This window comes from Aulonocara stuartgranti (genome assembly GCF_965226115.1).
Source record: "Aulonocara stuartgranti genome assembly, chromosome: 2".
In the NCBI taxonomy this organism is placed as follows: domain Eukaryota; kingdom Metazoa; phylum Chordata; class Actinopteri; order Cichliformes; family Cichlidae; genus Aulonocara; species Aulonocara stuartgranti.
Genome location: NC_138940.1, coordinates 33,926,683 through 33,940,648, shown reverse-complemented (window position 1 = coordinate 33,940,648; position 13,966 = coordinate 33,926,683). Strand labels below are relative to the sequence as shown.

Genomic DNA, 13,966 nt, shown 5'->3' with positions numbered 1-13,966 from the left:
TTTTTCAGGGTAACAACTTCTAACCTCTTGTCTTCTTTTACTTTTCAACAGAACAAAGTAACACAAACATCAATCACTACTAATTAAATTATCATGCCTATTATCAAAGGACACCCGTCATTATCTCTGCTAATCATATCTCAACACGCATTTGATGGATTACCATGAAAATTTATATGGACATCCATCCTTCCCAGACAGTGTGCCTTCATTTTCTTTGGTGGTCCTTCTTCTATTTGATGCAAATAGCTCTATAATTATTAGATAGACTCACTTCTTTTTTTTTTTTAAATTATATCTTTATTTGGATTGGACAAGAAAAAACCATCTGCATAGCAGTATATGAATAACATGGGAACAAAGTCCTTCCAAGTCCAGGAGAGCAAATGATAAACAAAGTGATCAGCGGGTGCATATTAACCTCCACTAGCTATTACTAGGAGAGTTGCTCGCATGCTCTCCCGAAGGAGATATATAGAACACATTACATGGAACTATAAACACAAACTGGGGGGGTGCCCATGCTGCAATCATGGTGAACAAATAAGTAAATAAACAAGCAATAGTAATAGAGGTAAATGTAAAAAAAACAAAAAACAACCAAGTAATAGTGAGATCAAGTGAAGTCAGCCCTCGCGGGGGTAATGAATTGGATACAATTGTTCCAAATTTGGTAGAATTTGGCTTTTTGATTTCTTAACAGATATGTAAGTTTTTCCATCCTAAATATCTCTAAAATGATCCCAAACCAGTCATCTAGGGTAGGCTGGGCTGGGCTTAACCATCTTCTAGTAATTGTTTTTTTACTTGCCACCAAGAGTAATTGTATGAGGTGCCGTAAGGGACATTATTACTGAAACGCTCTCACACACACAACTGAAACGTTCTCACACACACTACTGAAATTTTAGCTCTCACACACACCACTGAAACGCTCTCACACACACTACTGAAACGCTCTCACACACACTACTGAAATTTTAGCTCTCACACACACACAACTGAAACGCTCTCACACACACTACTGAAATTTTAGCTCTCACACACACTACTGAAACGCTCTCACACACACAACTGAAACGCTCTCACACACACAACTGAAACGCTCTCACACACACAACTGAAACGCTCTCACACACACAACTGAAATTTTAGCTCTCACACACACAACTGAAACGCTCTCACACACACAACTGAAACGCTCTCACACACACAACTGAAACGCTCTCACACACACAACTGAAACGCTCTCACACACACTACTGAAATTTTAGCTCTCACACACACACAACTGAAACGCTCTCACACACACTACTGAAATTTTAGCTCTCACACACACTACTGAAACGCTCTCACACACATAACTGAAACGCTCTCACACACACAACTGAAACGCTCTCACACACACAACTGAAACGCTCTCACACACACTACTGAAATTTTAGCTCTCACACACACTACTGAAACGCTCTCACACACACAACTGAAACGCTCTCACACACACAACTGAAACGCTCTCACACACACAACTGAAACGCTCTCACACACACAACTGAAACGCTCTCACACACACTACTGAAATTTTAGCTCTCACACACACTACTGAAACGCTCTCACACACACTACTGAAACGCTCTCACACACACAACTGAACCGCTCTCACACACACTACTGAAACGCTCTCACACACACAACTGAAACGCTCTCACACACACAACTGAAACGCTCTCACACACACTACTGAAATTTTAGCTCTCACACACACTACTGAAACGCTCTCACACACACTACTGAAATTTTAGCTCACACACACACTACTGAAACGCTCTCACACACACAACTGAAACGCTCTCACACACACAACTGAAACGCTCTCACACACACAACTGAAACGCTCTCACACACACAACTGAATATTTAGACAATATTTTTCTGAAAAGTCTGTGTAACTTAGAATGACACCGTTATCATCCAACAAATCTGTTATGAATATAATATTTTTGTTCAAACCAGTCACTCTTGAAAATTGATTTTTGATTAAGTGTTATTACCCTATTATTCCATAAGGTTGAATTATGGGGAGAAGTTGTGGGTAAATCTCATTTTCCCAAAAATGCAACGTCTGTTTTGGAAAGTTTGATATCTTTATGGGGATTTTATTTGCCGCAAAATCACATTTCAAAATAAAGTCTAATCCTGTATACTATTTTATTAAACAAGAATCATGGGTTGTGGAGCTAAGTAGAGTCTGGCTGTGACAGACAAGATTTTAACCATTTAATTCTAAGGGTGCCAACCATAAATTCCAATTCTGGAGTTTTGATACCACCTTTATTGTATCCCTTCACAAGCTGAGATCTTTCTATGTAATGGGTTTTATTCCTCCACAAAAATTCGAACACATTTCTATTTATGGTTTTCATGGTATTTATCGTTTTTTTATTTTTATATCGTTTACGTGGCGCAAAAAAGGTTGGGGACTGCTGTACTAGCAGGTTGCTGAGTAGAAATCCTTGTAGTGTTTTGAAATATACCACTTTTTCCATCAGTTTCCTTGTCAGGAAACAACTTCCTGTTCAGCAGAAATGCCTCTGGTTTCAGTGGTGTGTGTGAGAGCGTTTCAGTAGTGTGTGTGAGAGCGTTTCAGTAGTGTGTGTGAGAGCATTTCAGTTGTGTGTGTGAGAGCTAAAATTTCAGTAGTGTGTGTGTGAGAGCGTTTCAGTAGTGTGTGTGAGAGCGTTTCAGTAGTGTGTGTGAGAGCGTTTCAGTTGTGTGTGTGAGAGCGTTTCAGTAGTGTGTGTGAGAGCATTTCAGTTGTGTGTGTGAGAGCTAAAATTTCAGTTGTGTGTGTGAGAGCGTTTCAGTTGTGTGTGTGAGAGCTAAAATTTCAGTTGTGTGTGTGAGAGCGTTTCAGTAGTGTGTGTGAGAGCGTTTCAGTAGTGTGTGTGAGAGCTAAAATTTCAGTAGTGTGTGTGAGAGCGTTTCAGTAGTGTGTGTGAGAGCGTTTCAGTAGTGTGTGTGAGAGCGTTTCAGTAGTGTGTGTGAGAGCTAAAATTTCAGTTGTGTGTGTGAGAGCGTTTCAGTAATAATGTCCCTTACGGCACCTCATATAATTGCGCCAACTTAATCTCACTCCTACGTTCCAGAAAGGGGACCAAACCCATTTATAAAACCTTAAAATCTAAAGGTATTTGAACGTTAAAGACTGCACTTAAAGAGACCTGAACACCTATCCAAAAGTTTTTTAACTCGGGACAGTCCCAAAAGACATGAAAATGGTTAGCAACAGTCGAGCCGCATTGTCTCCAGCATTGCATATAAGCCCCTTTGTATCTCTCCTGATATGGAGTCTTGAAGTACCTAATAATATTCTTCCAGCCATGTTCCTTCCAGCTCATAGAACTGGACGTGGACCACTGGCAGTACCAAACATTTTCCCACTCCCCTACAGAAATAGCAATCCCTGATTCCCTTTCCCATTTATCCTTAGTGTATAAAGTATTATCCTTGCTGGCACTAGAGAGAGCTTTGTATAGTTTAGAAATAGATTTAGTAGGGGTCATGGTTGTGGCATTTTTCAGGATAAGGAAAAAATGCGACTAAGCATCATTGAAGTCGGACAGTTTGCATTCATCATCAATATATGATCTCAGCTGTAAGTATCTATGAAAGTCGTATTTTGTCAGGTTGTGATTGTCCCGTAAGGCCTCAAATCTGAGCACAATATTTCTATGAGTAAGAGAGAGGAATGTCGTAAGGCCATAGGATATCCATGCTTTAAAGTTAGAGTTGTGTCTGTTTGGAATAAAATCCGAGTCGAAAGCAACCCACCTGACTTTACACACAATATCACCCACCCAGGATGGATGAATGCTGAATGATATACATCGACTTTGAATGCACAGTATGGGCATCTGTTAAAAGCACAAACATACTGTAGAGCTTGCAATAAAGAAGAAATGTTGTTTATCTATATACCATTAGCGCATTGTATTGATGCTCCCATCCTTAAAAGTGGAACTGCAAACGGCTTTAGAAATATAGCTTTAGAAATGATGCCAGAAGATGGTTCGATCTCTCTGGTGCTATTGTGGAGAGATAAAGAGAGATGAGCCCTAATGCAAAGGATTACGCAGCATTAGAGACATCTCCATACAACTGATTCATATTCTGCACAGAGTGTGATCAGCTTCAGTGTAAACACACCTAGACAGGTCTCAGCTAAGGACTTACTGTTCGCTGTTTAATCAGTAGATATACACGTGTGAACATTTAAACCCACCAGGCTTCTGTCTGATGTGATTCTTTTTTCCATCAGTTCTGATACACACACGAGTTTAACACGATCCTAGCGGTTGGAAACACCAGCTGCTGGTTTTTACTGCTTCCTAGAAACAATGCTTACTCCACATTTGGCTGTGTCTGGGCTTTCTGGCTCTAAAGTTTTCCTCTTTATACAGCTGCCAGTGCAAGCACCTTGTAACCACACAGTCTCACGAGGCATAGCTGAACCATGACCTCGACGAGGACAACTACCATATAGAGAGCAAGATAAAGTGGGACAGAATGACAGAAAAGCTGATCAGCTGTCAAGTTACAAGATGAATTAAGAAGAGGGAGATATTAAATGCAAGAACTTCACTACACAGAAAGTTTCAAGGGCACTTTAAGGAAGTATTGTTAAAGTATGAAAGGGGAGGCTCTTTGGGAATTAAATAGAAATGTGCTGAAAATGAAATGGCAACAAAAGAATAAGAGCATCTCTTGAGATGTGTTTTTGAAGAGGGTAAAAAGCTTTTACTATTACTCTAAAAAAAGAAAAGAAAAGAAGTGAGCTGGCTTAATATTAAACGGCTTATAGCTTAAAACATAGTTCGTGAATGAGAAAAATAACGTGCAGGTAACAGATAGCATATTAGTCTTATTCAGACCCAGCTTTCAGTCTGGGTCTGAATTCAGTTACATCTGTCACTGTATCAGCGTCTATTCAACATCAAAGTGGTTTTTAGGGAAATGCTCTTCACCCAAGAGCCTCAATGAGTCCCCCTTACTCTGCTGACTATTAATATCAAAGCATGAGTGAAAATGAGTGATGAGTGTTAACTAAACAAAAATCACTACAAATGCTTAAGAATCAAATCAATGCTTTTAAAAAGCTCCGAACCGAATACCATTAGGCACAAAAATCCCACACCAAGCCTAGTGGTGAAGAAAGAAGCATCCTACACATCATCAAGTCAGTGCATCTAAGACTGAAGAAAAAGATAACTCCCCCGGAGAGAACCCCTGGAGGACAGGGATGTATCGCTGCAGTGTGTGCTGACACACTGGAAGCTGATTCACACTGTGTTTGATCATTTCTTCGGCACCAATACAGTATGATGCAAACAAGGAGGAGAGAAATCCAGGTCATGCTTAAAGCCCTTCAGAGATTTCTTATTTTGTACACACTCCTCTCCCTTCACTAAAACTCTCACTTTTTTATTCCCTTTTTGTGCTGTATTGCATTATTGCTGAGCGTGTTCTTCTACACACTGCCTGCATCTCTTTTTGCAGAATAAAAAAAAGGATCACTGCTAGTCACACTAACACTTACTGTACGTCTTTTTATCCCATTCTCTGTTCCCGTTGCCCTGTTAACCTCTTGCCTTTTCGTTTTCTTTTTCCTTTCCCTCACCTCTACAGCCTCTACTTTTCAGCCTTTCCGCCGTTCTCCAGCTTCTTCTCCTCGCTTGCCCTCGCCTCTCTTCCTGGCACTCATAAAACGCCTCTGCACCTTAATGTGTGCTCACCTGAAAACAATCCAGTCTCTCTTCCTTACGCCTCTCATAAATAAACAACTGTAGCCCTTTGACACTGACATCATAAAGCCAGAATAGCTCCAAATGAGTTGAAAACGTATAGTTTATTCCAATAATTTGCTTTGCTTGAGAGTTGGTGAAGCATGTTCTCCCCCATGCAATCTCTCCTCATTACTTTTTGATGAATAACTGATGAGATGTGCTGCTGTCGTGGCGGTGGCTCAACATTGGTATGCAGACAAAGACGAAACAGAGACAGTTTTTTTTTCTCATGCCATGCACTGTTGACGAACAGTTTGTCTGTACTTAATGAATCACCCAGCAATCATTTAATTTTGATTGGATGAGCGGCTGCATGAGTTGCTGTTCATGGACCTCAGAGTGACTCTGAGAAAATGGAGTCATGCCCGGCTGGTAAGAAATGAACTACGCAGAGAGTGATGGCGGCACTAAAATGCATTTGTCCTCTGCAGCCATTAATGTCAAATCTCACAGAAAATGATGGTGTTTATTAAGAGTGAGTGTGCACAGACTGAAAGCATGAACCTGTGTGTATGTGTGCGAATGTGTTAGTAATGCTCAGCTGAGAAAACACTGTGGCCAAGCATTAGAACTCTCTGACTGGCTTTGAACAGTACCTCCATTAAATCATAGCAAAGGCCCAAATGGAAGAGGTCAACAGTGACAAGACTGACTCAGGTATAATTTTGTGCACACAGGTTCCGGTTCACACCAGGACACCGGAGCGCAAACACTCTTCGAAGGTTGCCGTTTAATCGTACCGGGGGGAGCTGTGACACATTACCACCTTGTGACAAGTCAGATAAAGCTTCCACTTTGGAGTTATATGCCATTTGACAGATAATCTCATCTGATTTGCTGGCAAGCATAAATTTCTTGTGTGGGTGGTGCCAGTAAGAATTAAACCGTTGAGTAATGCAACAGTAATTCATCCATCCTAAAAATCTAATTCATCGCAGTGAGATTAATTGGAAGCCAAGAGTTCAAGGAAGAACCTAAGCAGTATTGGAAGCCAAAGCTGAGACATTAAAGAGGCACACAATCAGAATTTATGATACAGTTAAAGCTTTACATTAAAGTGGTTGCACCTTTTAGTTTTGGCTTTGCTCAAGTGGTCATCTCAATCAGCGTTTGAAGTTGTGTGAATGACATAACTAACCCTTTTAAAGGTCTGAAAGTGGATGGTTGCTGATAGCTACTCTTTTGTTCTCGAGTGTTCTTCAGTCCCTCTGAAACTGAAACTGGTATCTATTATTTCCATTTTCAAAGTGCTGTGCCTAATCACTTATCATATTGATGGCCAAATGACATAACAAGATCACTGTGACACATTTGTTATTAATTTGCTGCTGTATACTTTCCTCCAACTCTTTAAAAACGATGCAGACCTTTTTATGACAACACTGTAAGAGCCTGGCATTCACTTACAGTGTTGGGATTAATCAATATTTGATCAGTAGCTGGTGAAGGAATTGAAAGAATTGAATTCGTATTTTAATGCTGGCAAAGTCACGGTTATGATCCAGCAGGAGGCAGAAATATAATGAAATAAAAAGAGGCTTAGACTAAAATATAAATAGCTTCAGTGGTGCGCGGTGTGGCGCTGACTTGGAAATGCTTATTTCCACCCAGCAGAACTCCCCTCATTAAGAATCTTTAGCAGCTCCGAGGCTGTTATCTTGTTGCTGACACTAACCTCTGACTGTGCTATGATACCTGGCGACAAACAAAACTACTTTCCATATGGAAGTCATATTAAGGGAGACCATTTGAATTTTATTCAAAAATTAAAAGACATAAAGATATGTTACATACCTCAACCTGTTGACAGATTTGAATGAGCTTGGCCATTTGGTTCTCCAGCTCACTGTTCCTCTTCACCAAGTTGGTTAGGTTGTTCTCCAGAGTTTGCTGTTTGGAGGGAGCAGGAGGATTGGCATGATTAGTATTTACAAGTAGAAGTATTACCTTCAATGTGTGCAGTTTTGCTTATAAATAAATAAATACTCTTATTGTAAGGTTATTGTTTAGCTAAACCATTAAGCTTAAGACACTACAGAGGAACAGAGTGATTAGAAAATTTCTTAACATCTGTTTACGAGAGTGGGTAGCTCCTTATGTTCGATTTAGTAGTTTTATGCTGGATACTTCCTGATTTAAAAAAACAAAAACAAAAGCCAAACATAAAATAAATTTAAAAAAACATCAAAAGTTTTGAACTACATGAATCTGCAAGGGGAGTCATATCTGTAGATAATTATTTTGGTAACATCTCTGGTGAAGTCTGTGACATCAGTGCTGGTTCATGAGTTCATATTTATGTCTTCTGAAGTCGCAATGAAACCCATAAGTCTGCACATACACATACAAAATATACATTCTGTGACATCACAAGAAATTTCTACAACACTATTTGACTCCTTTTTTTTATTTTTATCTCCACATTCCCCAAGACTTTCTTTATAACATAAGACATTCATGCAAAAATATTTCTTCAATAAACTGTAAACGACTTTAAAAAATTAATCCAAATATCTATTAAGGCCCGTGAAGTACAATAAAAAAAAATAGTTGCAGAAGGGAGAGTGTCCATCACAGTAGCCATGCACTGAAGTCTGAACCATGTTGAACAATGTTACATGCGGTGCGAAATAAGAAATAATCAAAAAGGTCATCAGTTTTGAAAAGGTTAAAAATAATCTGCAGATTTTACACACGATAATTAAAATGACTTTAATAGCTGAATTGCTGCAAATGTTACAGTAAATATTCGGTTTCTAATTGAATATCGTTGAATAAGAAGCAGCCAAAGTAGGTTCTGTGTTTGTAGGTTAACTCTTTCATACGTCTTCCTGTATTTTTGCTTTTATGCAGCCACAAGTGCTTACAGCAGTTTTATTTACTACAAAACTCTTTGATCTCACGATTTAACTTCATCTCACTTTAAAGCAAGAAAATAACTATGTGATCCCTGAAAAAAATGAAACCAATCAACCTCAAATGGCAACTTTTAATGATCAAACTCTCAGTTACTATCCCTTAACTGTGACTGCTTTTCAGATGTAAAACAAAAGACACGCACGCACAAACATGTTCACTCAAACACATATGCAGGATAAAAGACCAAAATGGAAACAAGCAAATGGGAAGTCAGGAATAGAACTCCCATTCAAAGGAAACAGATCAGCGATGGTGGTGACGAGCATCAAAACAACATTAGCAGCTGCGATGAGAACAACAGAACAAAGCAGAAGACAAGCGGCGAGTGTTTGAAGTATCTCTACTCATGCAAGTGAAGGGGAGGTGGCCTGTACAAGCACCTAGCCGCGTCTGAATGTCTTACTGTCTGTCTGCTCCTCCGTGCGTCTGTCTTACTGTCAGGCAACTGTGCTCTCCAATATCTCTCCTACCTGCCACTCAGCCTGATGTACACCTACCTGTTGTCTGTTTGACTTTGCACCCACTTAATTATTCACCTGCCTGCTTATCTCACTTCTTGCCTCCCTTCCTTATCCATCCAGCTATCTACTTATGTGCCTTTCTGTCCCTCTGCGTCCCAGGAATAGTCGAGGATGGGAGAGGGAGGGGTGGAAGGGTGGGGGGGGGTTGTTATATGGCAGCCAGGGAACTCACCGCAGCACTTGTCTTTGAAGCCTCCATTACTGCATCTGACACTCTGCCCGGGCTCACCTGATAAGCCTATGAACACACACATACACCTACATAAGTGCACACATAGACACACACACAGATAAGCCTGATCACACGTCTGCCAGCTAAACGCACAGCAACCGATGAGGAGGACTCCTTTCTCATGAAGCTGCCATAAACACTTTGGAGGTTTTGTTGAATGCAGATGAGACAGTGCAGCGTACAGTGTGCACAGCAGTGGTGTTGGAGTTGCATCACTGGAACGAGAATTTGGTTGTTGTGCCGCAGCGCCTCTGTGTGTGTGTTTGTTTATTGGGGAGTTTGAAGTGGAACATCAGTGAGTGGGGACAGATGGGTCATTAATTAGCAAGCTGGAGACAAGATGATTAATACATTAGAATACAGCTGCCCCCCCCCCATGCGACAGCAGTCGAAAGAAACTCCTTTGTTCTCTACATACGTACGTGTGTTTTCTGTATTTTACATGTGTTAGGCCTGCATATGGTCAGAGACATATGTATGTCTCCATGTATACAGATGATGTTAGTTTATACTTTGTAGGGTGAATATGAGACACTAAACACTAAGCATTATACTGTGGTCAGTATGGCGATGTGGCTCTGCCTTACTTGTAGCCCACGCCTTATAGGGAGGCAAGTTGACAGAGAGAGAGAGAGAGAGAGAGTGATAGAGGGAGGCAGAGTAACCATCAACAACACACATTTAACAAATTATTAAAACACTCAAGGGACATCAAAGATAACCAAACCCGCTTGAGCTGGAGCAGAGAAAAACGTAACACAAAACATGTAGAAATAGAAGCATAAAAGGGTGGAATGGGTCAGAACATGCATATGTGTTAGAGTTAAACAGCAGCCCAATCAATGATGACATTTTATGTTTATATTGTCTTTATCATTTAAGTTATTTAATATCATGTCAGTTTGCATCTTTCTGTCTGAAATGTACATCATCAGAGTCATGAAATAAACAGGTCTCACTTCCAACTCAGCACATATGACTGCAACATATATTTTTTTAAGAAGCAACATTTAAAAAAAAAAAAAATCTAAACCATATTTTCTTAAAGTTAAGCAGGTACTTCTTTTCAATAAACCTAATTAGTGAGGAAAATGAAAGTAACATGAGAGTGAAAATAAAGAAAATAGCTTGAAAAACAAAAACCTCAATCAGAAGACAAGCCACAGTCTCCTGTCCCCAAATGTGAACAGCTGGGGCCAAAAAAATTACTCTGCCTATTTCTGCTGCACCAGCAATATCTGGACAGATTGCTTCGGTTACTATGGAAAAGCCACACTGATATGCCAGGGACTGGGTGTAAATATTAAATAGCAAGCCATAACTTGTGTTATTACCAGCCTGAGAAAGATCTATAGACAGCAGTAGCCACTTTGATTATTTTGCTATATTGAAATCTATTAAGCGTAAAACCTATTGCATATATTTACATATATAAAAAAAGGGGGCCATTGCAGAGACAGAGAGGTAGAGAAAATAGAGCGGAGGGTTATTAGAGTGGAACAAGAAGAAATCAAAGCCAATGCGAGAGAGATGAGTTACTGCTTTTTAGTTGCTTGAAGCATGTGATGGGCCTGCAGGGTAGATGGTGTTATTTGCATGAGGTAATATCATTCATTCACAGACTCAGCTTTAGACATAGCATGTCACGGCAGTGAATAGAGAGAGTGTAACAGAGATAGGAGGGGCTGACAGGAGGAAAATAGGGACGAGTCTCATGCTGAGAGGGGGAGCTTGGTAGGCTAGCGACCAGGCTTCTAATTCGGTCATCATTCAGTCTGTTCTGTTTTTCTGTTTTCCATTAGTATGACTTTCATTAGTATTCAGTAGCTTTCTTTTCATTTTACATCACAATAAGTATCCTCTCCCGCTAATCTGACTTCCTGTCTCATCCGTTGCTTTGTTTCTTACTTCTTCAGTATTTATTCTGTCCGTCCCGGCCCCGCTGCAACAGCAGCTGCTGCTGACAGCCCATCATCTCAGGTTAGATCAACACCCCCTCATATGACATCACTATGTTGAGGGGCTCCCGGGTCTCATTCCTGTACAGATGATCCATTTCTCTTGGGAGGGCTCTCTATTTGTACTAGAGTAGCTAGACAGCTGCGGGAGAGGGGCCGTGGATATAGAATGATGCCTTTTTCTTACAAGACAGTTGAGTATGATGAAGGGTTTACTGAACTCGCTCACTCAACTTTGACTGCTCTTAAAGCTAAAACTAGTCATCATCATTCATTGTCACATTACCACTAAGCACTGAAGTTGCACAGAAACACAGTCCATGGTACAAGATGACAATCCAAACACTGTGTGTTGTCTGTCAATCACAGCAGAACCACGACACATCTGTAAATAGCAATTTCTGAAATTGTAAGACTTAATCTAAAGACAGCGCAAAGCTTTACTATACTAACAGTTACTGTGGTCTTTAAGTTATTACAGCATAATGCAATCATAAGAAGAACCTGAGACAATAAAAGAAGAGACCAAGCGTTATAAAATTGGACATACCAGGCACATGTTCTAGAGATGTGTTTGCTTTTTTAAGAGACAATTTTATGCTGAACTGCATCTTTTGCCTAATAACATGACACTGACCAGTAGCAGAATCTCTGGGTCGTTACAACGTAACAACAGAACAACAGCGCAACTCCCACCACAACAAAAATGAAACAGAATGCCCCGAGGCCAAGTATCTAACTTCAAAGTCTTTTCTTTTAATTAATTCAAGATCGTCCCACAAGTACAAGAGAAATGGGACACTAAGAGAGAGAAATGAAAGCAACAGAAAGAGGGAGAGATTCAACTTGAAAGAATTGAACAAGCTCACTTTACAGCTGTTGTTAACAAGAGGCTTTTCAGAATCTGGACGTGTCAGTAACACAAGCCTTCTGGGAAACGGGGTTTTTGTCTGAGGATAATATTTTATAGGGCAAAACCCTTGAGACTGATGAATTGTATGGTATGAAAAATAGGGAGTCGCGCTCGTCTCCCTGCAGTCTGGGGTCCAGTTAATGAGACCATCAGGGATGCTTAAAATCAGTTCAAATGTTAACTGTTTTTGTTTGTGTCCAACTTCCAAAAAACAGCATTTTAAAAACTTTTTTTTTTACCTTTTACATTTAAGAGCTGTGTAATTCACTATAAGGCTCTTATTCCACTAGAAAATTTGAAATAAAGAAATAATTATGCAGAAAAAAAAGAATGCCAAACAGTAAATGCAGTAGCTTTCACAGTGTTGCTCTGTAGTTCTGAATAGGATGCCACAGATTTCTGAACTCCAAATGAACTCATGTGACCTTCAAGCTACAAGAGACTGACTGAACATTTAAGAGATCTCTGAACAGTTGGGGGTACAGCGATAAATGGGAGCAGACAGCTAGGAGATGCTCACTTTCATTTATAAGTCTTGTGGGGGAATTCAAATAAAGTTGCTCAGAAAAAGAAAGGAACCTTGGGAAGTGTTTGGAAGGACGACTCTAATGCCACACTCAACTTGTTATGAATCCCAATTGTTTTCCCCCCTCTCTGAGGTTTATCATAAGAGAAATGGACAAAAATTCAATAGTAATTTAAATTTTAAGCTGCACGCAGGGATTAGGATCAAGAAATTTCTTGTTAGGTTTGAAAATGAATAATGGATTGTTATTGCAACTGAGAAACACTGAGGAGGCTAGACACAAGCTGGCATTTGATCTTGTTTATAAGACTCTTTGATAAGCCATGAGCTTGTCTGTGCTTTTAGCTTTCAAATTATTTGTTTGGGTCAGGACCAAAATGACCCAGGAATACCAAAAACAAGCAGAATGCACATGAAGAAAAGGAATGAAATAGATGTGACGCAAAGTGTGCTATATCCTTGTCCGTTCCCAAATCTCCTGTTCCCTTTGGTAGACAATTTCATATCAGATTACAAGTTGATGACAGTGTGATATTTAAATGCAAAGCGAGAGGAATTTAATGCTGTGGATTAGGGGTGCCTGGATAAAGTGGGGTTAGTACAAATCAGTGATATGGTTGAAAAGGATTAAAGGATCTTTCAGTTTCATTTCAATCAGACTACAATGGATTCTTGGTGAAGCGGTTCTATTCAGTTTCATGGATTAATGCAGATGAAGAAAAATAACACATACGGCTAGAGTTGTCGTTTAATTTTGTTTAATATGATGCATACTTGTTGCATGCACTTCTAAATGTAAATGACATTTTTCACTATGGGTATTTTTTTAAAGAAGAAGAAGAATGATCACAGTTTGATTCCACCTGTCAGGTGGGGCTCTTCTGTGTGGAGTTTGCGTGTATGGTTCTGTCTGGGTACTCCACCCACAGTCCAAATTGATGATTTTAAATTCTAAAAATGCCATAGATGTGAATGATTATCCAACTTTTTTTGATAGACTGGTGACCTGTCCAGGTTGTACCCTGCCTCTTGCCCTGTGACAGGAGCAGGCTTC

At 39.9% G+C, this 13,966-nt stretch overlaps 1 protein-coding gene across 8 annotated transcripts in view; it reads right to left on the bottom strand.

Annotated features, from left to right (window-relative positions):
• mid2 (midline 2) overlaps window positions 1-13,966 on the bottom strand; it is a 165,281-nt gene that overhangs the window by 51,852 nt on the left and 99,463 nt on the right. For 7 of the 8 annotated variants that reach the window (XM_082505666.1, XM_082505664.1, XM_082505667.1 and 4 more), the window contains 2 exons: window positions 9,456-9,521; window positions 7,638-7,733 (listed from right to left, as the gene is read on the bottom strand). In XM_082505666.1, the coding sequence (XP_082361792.1) occupies window positions 7,638-7,733; window positions 9,456-9,521 (162 nt within the window). The remainder of the gene's footprint in view (window positions 1-7,637; window positions 7,734-9,455; window positions 9,522-13,966) is intronic. The other variant, XM_082505669.1, reaches the window with a different exon arrangement.